Here is a 15,799-nt window from a genome sequence, read left to right as displayed (position 1 = left end):
GTCCATCCTCTCAACAAAATTACACTTACCATTGTCCATGTCCCAGTGCTATGCTGGGCACTGAGAGTTCAGAGATGGATGCCTGGGCACCCACTTTTGCCCTAACCAACCCTGTTTTAGCTCTTGTTACCACATCCTTCTTACTCCTTCAAAGAATTAAGGCTCTAGTTTAGGCTGGGGAAAGGTAGGTGAAAGACAGATACATGATAGCTCTCTGCAAAATCCCAAGGGACACTACTCTGTGCAGGAGATATTACCAGAAGACAGATGTAGTTCCAGAGAACAGAATGGTTCATTGGGGCACGTTACAGGAGATAACAGGAGGATGTTCCAAGAGAACAAGGTTTTTGTCCTTTTTGCTTATGGCCTCAAAGAGGTTGGGCTTCTGGGGCAACTCAGGGCTGCTGTGCCCAACAGGCAGGGTACTATGATAATAATGATAATGATAATAATAATAATAGAGTTTATTTATTTAAAGGAAACCACTTTTCTTTTTTTTTTTAAAGATTTTATTTATTTATTTGAGAGAGAGAATGAGAGAGAGAGCATGAGAGGGGGGAGGGTCAGAGGGAGAAGCAGACTCCCCGCTGAGCAGGGAGCCAGATGCGGGACTCGATCCCCGGACTCCAGGATCATGACCTGAGCCGAAGGCAGTTGCTTAACCAACTGAGCCACCCAGGCGCCCAATAATAATAGAGTTTTAAAAATTTTTACAATTATATTGTATTATGGTATTTATTATGGGAAAACCCAGCACTTTGTTGGATTTCTAGACACTTATTTTATGATTAAAACTATTTTTATAGAATAAGGGAGTCATAATGTTTTCCGTTCCTTTCCAGTTTAGCTTTTAAAGGTGTTAATCCGGTTCGGTTTGGCAACAGATACATTAAGGAATAATTACAAAGGTGGTGTTAAGTGCTGGGCTAGAAAACGCCAGTGTTTTCTAGGTAGGAGAGCCCCATTGCCCACTGGAGCTACTCAAGGGCAGGAACCTGAACACTTTAGATGCCAGTTCCTTCAGTCCACAAAAGGGCGTGGAGAATGCAAGTGGGGGGCTCTTGCCCAATCTTTCCCTAGCCTGAACAGTAAAACTCACATATTTTCTCTTTTGTATGAAGAAAACAGAGGTCCAGATGATGGCAGTGGCTCACTCAAGATCACAAAAGTGGGGAGTGGCAAATGTTTTAATGGTTAACATTTATTGACTCCTTACTATATGACTGAGGAGCTTTGCACGTTTTCTCTCATTTAATTCTCCTGACAATCTGTGAAGTAAGTACCCTTGTTTTTCCCCATTTCACAGAAAAGGAAATGAAGTAAAATAAGAGACTTTCACAAGGTTAACTCGCTAGCTAGTAGCCAAGTCTGCATTTGCTCTCTGTAGGTGGTGGGGTGACTTTGGAATAACGGCCTGATCCTGGACCTGTGTGCGGGACCCGGTGAGGCGTGAAGGGCCGGTGGACGCCCACCCCGGCGAGCACTGCGCGGTCTTGGCCTGGGGCGGGAAGCACACGGCGGGGGCGGGCCAGGGGCGGGGCTTCCGACTCGCGGGTCCCCAGAAGCTTCAGCGGAAAGTCCCGCCCCCAGCCTGGGAGCGCAGGGATTGGCTCTGCCGAGGGCGATTGGCGGCACTGGGCGCGACCGGGGCCGCGGCGGAGGCGGGGCCACTAGCAGGAAGTGGGAGTAAAGGCGGCTCGAGGCGAGCTGGCCCCCGGGTTGCTGCGGCCACTTTGCCGTGTCGTGGCCGCCAGTGGCGAGATGGAGGGGCCGGGGCTGGGCTCGCAGGTGAGTGCGGCCGGGTGCTGGCCGTTTTGGGGCGGGGAGAGCGGCGGCGGCCGTGGGGAGGAGGAGGGCGTAGGTGTGAGGCGGCTCCCAAGAGGGGCCTCCGGGGGCGGAGGGGCCTGGGCTGGGGAGGAGGAAGCATGGAGACTCCGAGAATGATGCTGGGAATTCTCTCCGAGACGACCGGAAAGAAAGGGCGAGGACGTTCGGGTGAGTGCCTTACGGGCCCTCCATCCTCCACGGTGGCCCAGGGCACCCCCTAGGGCCGGTACCTCGGTGCCCAGTAGAGACCGCTGAGGGGCCTGGGAAGGGAGTGTGGCCGCTCCTGGGAGAGGTGTCAGGTGACACACCTGAGTGGGACCAGCCTGTCTTGACCTTGGCCTGTAATCCATGCAGTTCTCTTGATTTCTTTTTTCGGTGGAGTTGCCTGGACATCTTCCTTCGCCCCACTCAGCCCTATTCTGGTTCTTGTTCCCACATCTTGCGTACTCCAAAGAACTGAGGCTGTTAGTTCAGGCTGGGGAAAAGGTGGGTGGAAAGAGGTACGTGATAGCTCTCTGCAGAACCCCAAAAGACGCTATTCTGTGGAGGAGATAGTACCAGAAGCCAGATGTAGTTCCAGAGAACAGAACGGGCCAGTGGGGGACGTTACAGGAGATAACAGGAGGACGTTCCGAGAGAAAGAGATTTTTGTCTTTTTTGCTTATGGCCCTTTTCCAGTTCCTAGAGTGCTGACAGGCATATTGTGGCTGTTCACTTAATATTTGTTGAATAAATGAAGAATATCCAGATTCTGCCAACGTGTAGTGAGTGCTTAGCTTATGCCAGATGCTTTTATATGCATTATTTTATTACGGAATTGAAGCATCCTTGAGATGATATGATCTCCTTTTTACTGATGGGAAAACTGAAGCTGTCTCCAGTTGGAGTCAGTTAGGTAGATTTTCTGTCCTTAATGGGATCCAAGTTTGAGATGACTGGATGAGTTAGCTTCTAAAAAAAAAGTCTTTCCATTCCTTAGAGTGTTTCTCATGCTCCCCCATTCCTGTCCTTCTTTCAACAGTCTGATGTAGGTTTAAGAGAAAGAATAAAACGTGGAGAACTTAAGTTGTTCTTATCATATTAGGTATTATAGCACTTTGACAGAAAAAAAAAATTGCCAGCTGACTGGATTTTACAAAAGGGTGTAGAATCTTCACATGGAAACTATGTCTCCTTCTTTTTCTCTGAGTATCTCAAGGAAAAGTTGATAGGAGTAACTATCATATCTTAATTGCTGTCACTCATTTACAAAAGCCTTCAAGTACTTCAAGTCCACTCCCTCGTGCTGAAGGGAAGATATCCCTGCCCCAATTTCATGACAGATGGAGGAAGAGAATGATTCACAGGTTGAAATTAATGGGGCAAGGTAGAGTAGTCATTGTTCATAATAATTGTTGTTGTTAATAATAATAATATCATAATAATAATTGTTTTTCAGTAATAAAGATTTCACCTGTATATGGTGCTCTTCAGTTGGCAAAATATTTCCCCATTCTTGATCACTGTGACCCAATGAGGTGGGGAGAGATTGTTATTCTAGTCATTTGTTAAAAGTCAAATAGCTGCTAAGTGATCGAGCCAAGACTTCATTCATTCTGCTAGGTGTTAGGCCACTGTTACAGGTGCTGGAGATAAATCAGTGAATATAACAGATAAAAGCATTCCTGCTCTGGTTGAATTTGGTTCTTCTGATTCCAGTTTCAGTGTTGTTGGGTTTTGCTGGAATTTGCTTATGTCATCTGGCCCCTTGTTTCCTCTGTGACCTCATTTTTTTTTTTACTACTATCTTGCTTGCTTAATCAACCCCAGCCACACAGGCCTTAAGACCTTTGTACTTACTCTTCACTCTGTCTGGAGTACTCTTTCCTCAAATACCCGCATGGCTTATTCCCCCACCGCTTTAAGGTTTTGATGCAAATGTCACCTCAGTGCGGCAACCTCTCCTCCTCATTACCACTACCAGCAACATTCCCTAGTCTCCTTTCTTCTTTTATATTTCTCCTCAGCAATTAATACCATTTAACATACTTCTTTGTTTTGTTTGTTGTCTCTTACCTTCCACTGAATATAAGTTCTATGAGGGCAGTGATTTTTTTTTTATCAGTTGTGTTGACTGCTGTGTGCCTAGCATCTAGAACAATGCCTAGCACTGGTGGGTACTCTGTAAACAATTGTCCAATGAATGAACTTGGAAACGGAACTCTGGCACTTCTGTTAATGTCATGAGAAATTTTAATGGTTATCTATTGGATCGCTCTTTGTTTTATTTGATAATCTGGCACGATAGTGACCCTCATAAGAGTTTGAATATGATTTTTTAGATCTTGAGTTTCTCTTTAATTAATGCCCACTGTAACTTTAACAGTACTTATTTACTATTTAGAAAAAATTTTATGATTCACGATATCTCTGTGTGAAAAATATTGTATGATCCCTTATCTCTTAAAATTGTTCAGGTTGTCTTTTCTTTCTTTCTTTTTTTAAGTGTTCTGGTTTTCTATTGCTGTGTAAAAACCACCCCAAAACATAGTGGTATAACACAGCCATTGTCATGTTCATGGACTGTGTGTCAGGAATTTGGACAGGGCATAGCAGGGATGGTTTGTTTCTGCTCCACTGTGTCTGGAGCCTTTGCTAGAAAGACTCATAACCTGGGATACTTAATAGTTGGGGTTGGTATCATCTGATGATGTCCTCACTCACTTCTCTGGCAGTTGATGTTGACTTTTAGCCGGGACACCTACATGTGGCCCCAGGCCTCTGCACAGCATAGTGGCTAGGTTCCAAGAGTGAGCATATCAAGAAACAGAAAGAGGAAGCTGCCAGTTTCTCAGTCCTGGGCCTGCAAACTGGTGGAACATCACTTGGCGGTATTTTATTAGTGAGGCAGTCACAGAGCTCATATTTGAGAGGAAGGGACACAGACCCTCTCCTCTTAATGGAGAAGTATCAAAGAATTTAGGGACTCTATTATAAAAATCACCACAGATGTATCCATATCTCTCCTACATAATTTTCATAATATCTTGTTCTCCCCTGTGAAGGAGGGTATTCAGCTAGCTACATGTTTCTTTCTTGGTATCCTTTTTACTTTTTTTTAAATCTTGCCTGTTGTGTTCACTGCCATATCCCGTGTCTAGAGCAGTGCCTGGCACATAGAGGGCATTCAGTAAATATCTCATGAATGAATGAATGAATGAATGAATGAATGAATGAATGAATTGCAGCAGGAATTATGTCTTATTCCCTAATTACCTCATACAGATCTTCATCGAGTTACAGAGGGGTTATATCCAATAAACCCGTCATAAGTTGAGAATGCATTTAATACACCTAACCTACTGAACATAGCTTAGCCTAGCCCACCTTAAACATGTTCAGAACACTTTAAATGAGCCTATAGTTGGGTAAAATCATCTAACACAAAGCTATTTTATAATAAAGTGTTTAGTATCTCATGTAATTTATTGAACACAGTATTGAAAGTGAAAGAGAATGGTTGTATTTGGGTATGCAATGCTTGGAAGTCTTTGTCAGTGCACATTTCAGTAATGACTGTTGTAACAGCTCCTCTTAGACCCATACAGCATTAACGTGGAAGGAACTTTATAGCTATATTAACCTGCTCCTTCCATTTTACAAATGTAAAAACTGAAGCCAAAAATAGGGGAGATGGTGAGCCGCCATCGTTCAGGCAGCATGGAATCTGAGACTTTGGCCTTGTTCTCAAGGGGTTTGCATTTCAACATGGTAAAAACGAAACAACTAGAGAATACTAAAAAAATAAATAAATGAAAAATAAATGGTTTTTTTGGTAACTGGAGAGTAATTTCTAAGAAGTATTTTTTAGTATCTTGACATAAACTTTGCTTCAGTCTTGGCGATGTTAAACATCTTTATGTGACTGTCTCCAAAGTTGACCTCCCAAAAGCAGGTCATTCCTTTTCTCACCTGTAGCTCTTGTAAAATTTTGGGAGGGTGTGATACCTAGAGCAAAGGAGAGAACGTAGAGCTGTGGTCTCTAAGCTGTTTTTTTTTTTTTTTAAGATTTATTTATTTATTTATTTGAGAGAGAGAGAGAGCAGGAGATGGGGGAGGGTCAGAGGGAGAAGCAGACTCCCCGCTGAGCAGGGAGCCTGATGCGGGACTCGATCCTGGGACTCCAGGATCATGACCTGAGCCGAAGGCAGTCACTTAACCAACTGAGCCACCCAGGCGCCCCTCTAAGCTGTTTTGATCATGCGTTCAAATCAGTAAAACAGTTTTGAGCTTGCACCCCTAGAGTAAAACCCTACCATAATGTGAATGGGATCCCAAATTTTCATTTTTGTGAAGCATCATGTATTGTGAGATTAATGGATGATCAATGAAGCCTGCGCTAGAAGCTGGCCGGGATCTTGGCTCCAGACGCACAGTTGAAATCTCCCAGGTACTGACTGCAGTTTGTCGTGACTTGTTGGCAATTGAGCACGCTGACTTAAACACTGATGGGATGATTTTGTGTCATGTGGTTGGCTGGGACTTTAAAAAGTTCAGCTTCCATCCATTTGAGGTACATGGGGGCTGGGGATAGGAGCCACTTGCCGAATTTGTATCGTCACAGGGCATGTTATTGTAAGATTTGGCAGTATGTTTCTAAATTATATTCATTGATTGATAGCTCAATATATACTCGTGGTAAGATTTTGAATTAAAGATAATAAACAGAAACCTGTTTCAAATTACCCTTTTTGATAATTTTGATTTTTTTTGGAGGGAGGCTGGTTTTTTGTTAGATCACATTAAATTGTTTTTGTTTTTACTTCAGGTGATACTGAAGATACTCTGCATAGAAGTGTCAGCTTTGCCATTTTCTTGTTTGCTTGGACTTATGCTATTATTATTGTCCTACTTCTTGGCTTCTTTGTAGGAATCAGTTTAAGCCACTTATTTTGGGAGGGGTAACTTAATTAAAGTTAGATAATTTCACTTGAAAATTAACTTACCCTCATGTATACTGCAGTATGCTGAAGGTCCCCCTGTCAAGCCCTCTGGGTGGTAGAACTTTTACTCTGCCCCCAGGTCACCTTGTAAACAGACTGTAAGGAGTGACTTGCTTGACAAATGAAGAGAGGCTGGCAGTGCTAAAATAAGTAAAGCTTAAAGAACCGGATTTGTGAATTTTTGTGATGTTCCCCCCTCCTTTTTTTTTTTAAAGATAAAAGTCATTATAATAGAAGCTTTAACATGTTCTCCCATTACCCAATGGGTCACTGCATATATGGCCTTGAGTGGCCTTGCCTGGCTTTGGAGACCACTGACTTCGAAAACAGGCTTTGAGTTTGTATATAATTTTTTAGGTTTTACTCTGATTTGGATTTTGGCAAAAAATGATGATGTGAACAGAAGGTACCTCCTGTTCTTTAGTCTTTACCACCCATTTTTGCCCCTTAATCACATGTTGCCTTCCATTATCATTTTACTCTGTTTGTCTCTATTAGATTCTATTAGACTCAGACTCCTGGAGGATAGACACCCATGGCTTTCGTGCTTCTAGCATAACACTTTGTACGCCATAAGTACACAATAATTGCTGAAAAAACAAATGCTCCTAATTGTGAATATTCTTTACATTGAAAGATGTAATCTTCAACTTTCTACATGAAAAATGAAGCTGATGTCCTTAATGCTTTAAGGCATTATGAGAAGCAACAAATTGGTATCTGTGGAATGTGTCAATTTTCTGTGATGAAAAATCTGTTTAAAAACAAAGGGTTAATCTTCTTAACATAACAAATGGGAAAAGATATACCAGCCAACTAGGAAAACAGTAGACTATGAAAAAGGAGTCCACAAAAGAAAGACATGAGAGCCAGTAAACATAACAAACACACTCAGATTCATTACAACAAGGGGCATGCAGATGAAAAACAAGATGCCATTTTTTAGCCATTGGATTGGCAAGACTGTAACATGATTGAGAATGTTCACTTATGGAAAGGTTTGTAGGGAAAAAAGAACATTTACATCCTTGCTGTTTGGTGTGTGAAATGGGGAAAGTAGTTGCTCAGTATCTATTTACCTTTAAATGCATATATTTTCTGACCTAGCAGTCCTCCTTTGGGGAATCAATGCTGTAGAATGGACAGGGATTCGTTGTAGCATTCTTTATAGAAGTGAAGGCTGAAATCAGCCTGCATCTCTGGAACAGCACCAGGTATAGGGGCGCTGACCCCACACACAGTTAAAAAATCCGTCTGTAGCTTCTGCTCCCTAAAAACTCAACTAATACCTGCTTTTGACCAGAAGCCTTACTGATAACACGAAGAGTTGATTAACACGTATTTTGTATGTTATATGTATTATATTCTGTATTCTTACAGTAAAGTAAGCTAGAGAAAAGAAAATGTTAAGAAAATCATAAGAGAAAATACATTTCAATACTACACTGTATTTATCAACAAACATCTCTGTGTATGTGGGCCCATGTAATTCAAACCCATGTTGTTGAAGGGTCAACTATTTATACAGTGAGGTGTAGGATACACCAAACTCCTAATAATAGTACCTCTATTGCTGCAAGATTGGAAGGAAAATAGTCCGAATTTGCTTACCCTTTGTTCACTTTTATATTGCTAGATCTTTAAAATGGATGTGAATCATAATTAAAAAAATTAATGTTGATGTAAAAAGTAGATTGATCACTCTGTCAATTTTAACTCCATCTGCTATTTACTGATACTCTAACTGATTTAAGTTCAGGACTACCCAGACCTTTATTAAAAAATAGGTTGTCCTTGATCCTCAAGGTAAAAATTTAAGAATTAAAAAAAAAAAGAAGTTGAATTGTCACAAGAGGTGGGGGGAAAGACCTTAAATTATAGTAATTCTGAGTATAGTTCAACTCTTCCTCAGCAGCTAGTCTTTCCAGTTGCGTGTAATTATAATTGCTGTGATATGATGAAAATAATCCTAAAGTAATGTTCTTATTTATGTTTTAATCTAACTACCTATATGTTTATTTTTAGCTGTGTGTGTGTATGCTTGTGTGTAAAGATTGTCAAGTAGGGGGGAGGTTGAATTCACCAGATAAAGCAGAACTTAACCTATTCAAAAGAGCATTTGTGGTTCTGGTTCTGAGTAAGATGGAGTAAGCACCCTCCACCCTGCCTATCCCACTGAAGGCACTGGGCAGAATATAAGTAGCAGCTATTTAAAGATTCTGAAAAGTAAATTGTAGCAGGGAGATTGGGGGGAAAGACCAGAATTCAACAAACCACTGAACCAGGAGCTAATTTATGTTTTTGTTTTGTTTTTTCCCACTGGGTCCCCTTCCCTGTTCCCCGCCATGCCTGAACTTGAACCATGGAGGTGAGCATCAGTGCAGACAGAGCGCTCCAGGAGAAGCCCTCTAGTTCAAGTTCAAGGGACAAGAATGAGGTCTCCTGGCAGCACAGGCACCTGAAACTCTGTGGGAGGAGAACTTCCTCTTTGAACAGAGGAGTTGCGGTGCCAAGACAGCTGTTCTTAGAAGTGACACCCAAAGCATGATCCATAAAAGAAAAAAGTTGCTAAATTGGACTTCATCAAAATTGGAAATTTGGGACTTTAAGGGGAAGATAAGCTACATCCTGGGAGAAAATATTTGCAAATCTAGACACAAAGGACTTGTGTCTGGAATGTATAATGTTAAGAACTCTCAAAACTTAACAGTAAGAAAACAAAGAGCCCAATTAAAAAATGGGTAAAAGACAATTCACCAAAGAAGATATACAGCTGGCAAATAAGCACATGAGAAGATACTCAACTTCATCTATTAGGGATATGCAAATTAAGACCGTGATGAGATACCGCTACCTATTATACTGACCATACCAGATGCCGGTGAGCATGGAGAGCAGTTGGAACTCTCATACATTGCCAGTGGCAATGCAGAGTGGTACAGCCACTCTGGAAAATAGTTTGGTGATTTCTTATAAATTCAACATACACTCACCAGATGGCCAAGCAGTCTCACTCTTAGTGAAGCAAAAACATATGTTCATACAAAAGCTTTGTACATGAATATTTATAGCAGCTCTGCTTAAAATTGCCAAAAGCTGGAAACAACTTGCCTGGGTTGTTTGAATGGATAAACTGTGATACATTCATATTATGGAATACTATGCAGCAGGGAAATAACTATGAATAACCCAGAACCACTTGAATGAGTCTCAAAAAGCTTATGTTAAGTGAAAGAAACCAGTCTTAGAAGATTATATGCTGTATAATTCCATTATATGACACTGGGAAAGATGGGAAAGATGAAACTAGTGATGAAGAACATATCAGTGATTGCCAGGAGTTGAAGTATGGGGAGGGTGTTGACCACAAAGCAGTATCCCAGCAGAGTTTCTTGAGGTGTTGGAATTGTCCTGTATCTTGATTTTGGTGGTGGTTATACAATTCTATATGCAGTGTGTTAAAATTCATAGAACTACATACCAAAAAGTCGATTTTATTGTAAGTTAACTTAAAAGAAGAAAAAAGCATTGCCCCTTCAGTAAACCCACTGAGGGGCTATAGACTTATTTCAGTAAAACTATCATTTCTTAAACCTTTTTTGGAACTCCTGGGGAATTGACTTAGGCACATTCTTTTAAATATCTTCAACTTTTCTATTTCTAATGTGTATCCTTTGAGGATGGTGTTTTGTTTTTGTTTTGTCTGTAAACAGTGAAAAGTTGTTCAGAGAGACAGGTCTGATGAATAAGGTGGGTGAAGGCTGGGTAACAACTTAATGGTAAAGAATGAGGGAATGGGGATGCCTGGGTGGCTCAGTCGGTTAAGCGGCTGCCTTCGGCTCAGGTCATGATCCCAGGTTCCTGGGATCGAGTCCCACATCGGGCTCTCTGCTCAGCAGGGAGCCCGCTTCTCCCTCTGCCGTTCTCCCTGCTTGTGCTCTGTCTCTCTCTCTGACAAATAAATAAATAAAATCTTTAAAAAAAAAAAAAAAAAAGAACGAGGGAATGATTAATTAGCCAATTTCGATTTCTAGGAATGGTTTGCTAGATATTTGATGTGAACTTCCCCCCTTGAACTAAAAATGCTGGGTATGGTATTTTATTACTATTTTTTAAGGATTTTATTTATTTGAGGGAGAGAGAGCGCATGCGTGCGTGCATGCATGTGCATGAGTGGGGGGAGGGGCAGAGGGAGAGGGAGATCTGAGAGAATCCCAAGCAGACTCCCCGCTGAGTGCAGAGCCCAGCCTTACGCAGGGCTCCATCTCAAGACCCTGAGATCCTGACCTGAGCCGAAATCAAGATTCGGATGCTTAACAAACTGAGACACCCAGGTGCCCCAGTATTTTATATTTTTGATGCTATTGTAAATTTTATCAAAGATTCCTTAGATCTCCTATATGTGATCATGTTGTCTACAAATAAAGATGGACTTGCTTCTTTTCTAATCCATATGCATTTTGCTTCTGTTCCTTACTCTATTCTGTCTAGGACTTCAGTGCAATGTTGATTAGAAGTTGGGCGCCTGGCTGGCTTGGTCCTTGGTGCATGGGACTCTTGATCTCAAGGGTGTGAGTTTGAGCCCCACGTTGGGCAGAGAGAGAACCTACTTTAAAAAGTGGTGGTGGTGAGCATCCTTGCCTTGTTTTCAGTCTTTAGAGTTAAAGCATGCAGTCTTTTGACACGAAGTGTGTGGTGGCTGTAGATTTCTTACAGTGTACCTCTTTATCAGGTTGAAGAAGTTTCATTCTTTCCCTGGTGTGCCAAGAATCTTTATCCAAGAGTTTTTATTATGCATGGGTGTTGCATTTTGTCAACTGCTTTATTCTACTGAAATGAGTATATGCTTTTTTCCCCTTTATTCTGTTAATATGGGGAGTCACTTGATTTGTTTTAAAGTGATTAAGCTTGGTCGTAATATATATTCTTTTTACATATTACTTGGTACACTTTGCTAATATTTTGTTTAAGGATATTTGCATCTATGTTTATGAAGGATATTGAATCTGTAGTTATTTTTTTGTTTTGTTTTTTTACTTGTAATGTCTGTTGATTTTAGTATCAGGATAATGCTGCTTCCTAAAATGAGCTGAGAAGCATTTCCTATAATTTCTGAAGGAGTTGGTAGCCTTTAAGTATTTTGATAGAGTTCAGCAGTTAAAGGTTATATGGGGTTGGGGTTATTTTGTTTTGTTTTTTTTAATGGAAACTTTTAAAATTATTAATTCAGTTTCTTTAATAGCTAGAGTGCTACTCATGTCTTTTTAAGCCCGTTTTGATAACTTGTGACTTTTGAAGTATTTGTGCATTCATTCCCTCTAGGTTGAATTTATTGACATAAAGATATTCACAGTATTGCCTTATTACCCTTTTAATTTTCATAGGCTCTTGTAGTGATAGCCCCTTTTTAAGCTTGCTGTTTGTCATTGACATCTTCTTTCTTGATCAGTTTGACTAGAGATTTATCAATTTTATTGATTTATTCTTTACAAAGAACAAGTTTTTATTTTCAGTGATTTTCTACATTGTTTTTCTTATATTTCATGAATTTCTTCTATATTTACTGCTTTCTTCATTCTATGTTGATTTTTTAAAAAGGTTTTATTTATTTATTTGAGAGAGAGAGCATGAGGGGGGGAGGGTCAGAGGGAGAAGCTGACTCCTGCTGAGCAGGGAGCCCGATGTGGGACTCATCCAGCATCACAACCTGAGTGGAAGGCAGTCGCTTAACCAACTGAGCCACCCAGGTGCCCCCTGTCTACGTTGATTTTAATTTTCTTTCTCTAGATTCTTTTTTTTTTTTGAAGACTTATTTTCAGAGAGAGAGAGTGAGCACATGCACAAATGGTGGGTGGGGGGCATAGAGGGGGAGGGAGAGAGGGAGAGCATCTTCAGCAGACTCTGCACTGAGCATGGAGCCTGGCGTGGGGCTCGATATCATGACCCTGAGATCATGACCTGAGCCAAAATCAAGAGTCTGACACTTAACTAACTGAGCTACCCAGGTGCCCCTCTTTCTCTAGATTCTTTTCTTTTTTTTTTTTATTAAGATTTTATTTATTTATTTGACAGAGAGTTAGGGAGAGCAGGAACATAAGCAGGGGGAGTGGGAGAGGGAGAGGCAGGCTTCCCGCTGAGCGGGGAGCCCGATGCAGGACTCGATCCCGGGACCCTGGGACCATGACCTGAGCCGAAGGCAGACGCTGAACAACTGAGCCACCCAGGAGCCCCATGTATGCTTTTATATTTAAAGCAGGTTTCTTGTAGACAACCTATAGTTGTAGTATTTTTGTTTTGTTTTTTAAAATCCACTCTGACAATCTATGAATTTTTTTTTTTAGATCATTTGCACTTAACATGATTATCAATATGGTGATTAGGTGAAAATATTATCATCTTGTATGTTTTTCTTTTTCTTTTTCTTCTCTGTTCTTTGTTCCTTTTTTCCTTCTTGTCTTGCCTTTTTAATTTTTTTTAAGATTTTTTATTTTTTTAAGATTTATTTATTTATTTATTTGACAGAGACACAGCGAGAGAGGGAACACAAGCAGGGGGAGTGGGAGAGGGAGAAGCAGGCTTCCCGCCGAGCAGGGATCCCGATGCGGGGCTCGGTCCCAGGACCCCGGGATCATGACCTGAGCCGAAGGCAGACGCTTAACTGACTGAACCACCCAGGCACCCCATATTTTTGTTCTTTTTTTTAAAAGATTTTATTTATTTATTTTAGAGAGAGCACAAATGGGGGTGGGGAGAAGAGGGAGAAGCAGACTCCCCGCTGAGGAGGGAGCCCAATGTGGGGCTCTATCCCAGGACCCTGGGATCATGACCTGAGCCGAAGTCAGGTGCTTAACTGACTGAGCCACCCAGGCACCCCTTTTCTTGCCTTTTTAAAAAATATTAATTGGGTGTCTTTAGCATTTTATTTTGTCTCTACTCTTAGCCTATTACTTATGCCTTTTTAGAGGTTGCCCTTGGGTTAACATTATACACTTTATCACTGCCTACCTGCAAATACTATTATAGTATCTTATAACTATTATAGCATCTTTTACAAGTACACTTACAAGTATACTTCCATTTCTCTACTTTCATCAAGAAATTAAAAAATGAGAGAAAGTCTGTTATGTTTATGCACATAATTGTACATATTTAAAGGTACTCTGTTCTGTTGTATTGTTTTAGATTGCCATCTGGTATTATTTTCATTTAAGCCTGAAGAACTTCTTTTATCATTTCTTTTAGTATAAGTTTGCTGGCAATTTTCTCATCTTTTATTTGTCTGAAAAAGTGTGTATTTCACCCCCATTTTTGAAGAATAGTTTTGCTGGTGTTTCAGGTTTGCAATTCTCTCAGCTCTTTAAAGCTGTGTTTTGTGTTCTGGCTTGCACTTACTGATAAGAAGTCTGAATTCATTCTTATCTTTGTTCTTTTGAACATAATGTTTCTTTTTCCTTAGGCTGCTCTTAAAATTATCTCTTTGGCTTTGGCTTTTAGTGATTTGATTATAATATGCCGTCATGTACAGTTTTGAGGTTTATCCTGCTTGGGTTTGTTGAGTTTCTAGGAGCTGTGGGTTTATAATTTTCACCAAATTTGGAAGATTTTGGCTATTGTTTGGTCCAAATATATATATATTTGATATATAATACATACATTAGAGAGGAAGCTTGCAGGCATGAGCCAGGGGTGGGAGGGGCAGAGGGGGAGGGAAAGAGAGAATAAGAGAATCTTAAGTAGGGGTGCCTGGGTGGCTCAGTCGTTAAGCATCTGCCTTCTGCTCAGGTCATGATCCCAGGGTCCTGGGATCAAGCCCCGTATCCAGCTCCCTGCTTGCGGGAAGCCTGCCTCTCCCTCTCCCACTCCCTCTGCTTGTGTTCCCTCTCTCGCTGTGTCTCTATCAAATAAATAAATAAAATCTTAAAAAAAAAAAAAAAGAATCTTAAGTAGGCTCCACGCTCAGCAAGGAGCCCAATGTGGGGCTTGATCTTACAACCCTGAGATCATGACCTGAGCCCAAATCAAGAGTTGGATGCTTAACTGACTGAGACACCCAGGCGCCCCAGTCAAATATTTAAAAGCATTTCCTCCTCCTTTCCTGGGAGTTATACATATTCAAGAACTTGATTTATTGGGAGGTTAGGGGGTATCCTTAGGGTGTGTCTGCCACAACTTCCCAAAGCAGAGGCCTGGTGACCTTCCCACTGTGTCAGTATCCATTACCCTCCACCTACTACAGGTAGTAAGGTCCATTTGTGCCTTTGCAGGTGAATCTTTGTTTTATGACAAAATATATAATTTGGAATTTTCTCATAATAAGCATCTCATCTTAGTGAATAGAATTAAGATGAAAATCTTCCCTAGGATATACCTGTAAGACTGAAAGAAATTCTAATTTAATGACATAGATACAGTTGACAGTAGCAAATGCTTCCTTATGTAATTGAATGTGACATTAATTCTCCTACTATGCTTTGTCAAATTACTCTTATTCTTCAGTGCAGGAATCACAGCCATGGCCCCCACCCTCCAGGATTTGGTCGACATGGAATCTGTGCATCTGAAAGCAAAGAACTTGCCAAAGCGAGAGAAGCTCTTCCTCTTATAGAGGACTCTAGTAACTGTGACATTGTAAAAGCTACTCAGTAAGTCTCCCCAGTGTTTCATTTTATCCTGTGTTCTGTTGAATTATAATAACATTTGTGCATTTCATGGCATCCCAGTGTATACCTTCCTCACTTCATAGTTTTAGCGCTAGCATGTTTGTCCTACCAACATCAGAGCACTTAATGCAGTGCACCTTATTAGCTGTTGATTACCAGTCTCTCCCATTAAATCATGAGCAGCTTCTTAGCAAATGCATGTCGTTTTTATCCTTGTCGTCCCAGTGCTTTTGCATAGTTCTTGTCATGTATCAGGTGCTGAATAAATCTTTGTTGAGTGAATGAATGATTATAAATGATACTAAAACTATGAGTTTGAAACACAAATCT

At 40.9% G+C, this 15,799-nt stretch overlaps 1 protein-coding gene across 3 annotated transcripts in view; it reads left to right on the top strand.

Annotated features, from left to right (window-relative positions):
• Positions 1-1,662: 1,662 nt before the first annotated feature.
• ZDHHC13 (zinc finger DHHC-type palmitoyltransferase 13) overlaps positions 1,663-15,799 on the top strand; it is a 100,653-nt gene continuing 86,516 nt past the window's right edge. For all 3 annotated transcript variants that reach the window (XM_064576745.1, XM_064576744.1, XM_054512014.2), the window contains exons 1-2: positions 1,663-1,788; positions 15,306-15,451. In XM_064576745.1, coding sequence (XP_064432815.1) covers positions 1,762-1,788; positions 15,306-15,451 — 173 coding nt within the window. In that variant the 5' untranslated portion in view covers positions 1,663-1,761. The remainder of the gene's footprint in view (positions 1,789-15,305; positions 15,452-15,799) is intronic.

The sequence above is a fragment of the Mirounga angustirostris genome, unplaced genomic scaffold, assembly GCF_029215605.1.
Source record: "Mirounga angustirostris isolate CCGP_5_RB_7025 unplaced genomic scaffold, mMirAng1.0.hap1 SCAF_13, whole genome shotgun sequence".
Classification (NCBI taxonomy): domain Eukaryota; kingdom Metazoa; phylum Chordata; class Mammalia; order Carnivora; family Phocidae; genus Mirounga; species Mirounga angustirostris.
This window is presented reverse-complemented; position numbering and strand designations above follow the sequence as displayed.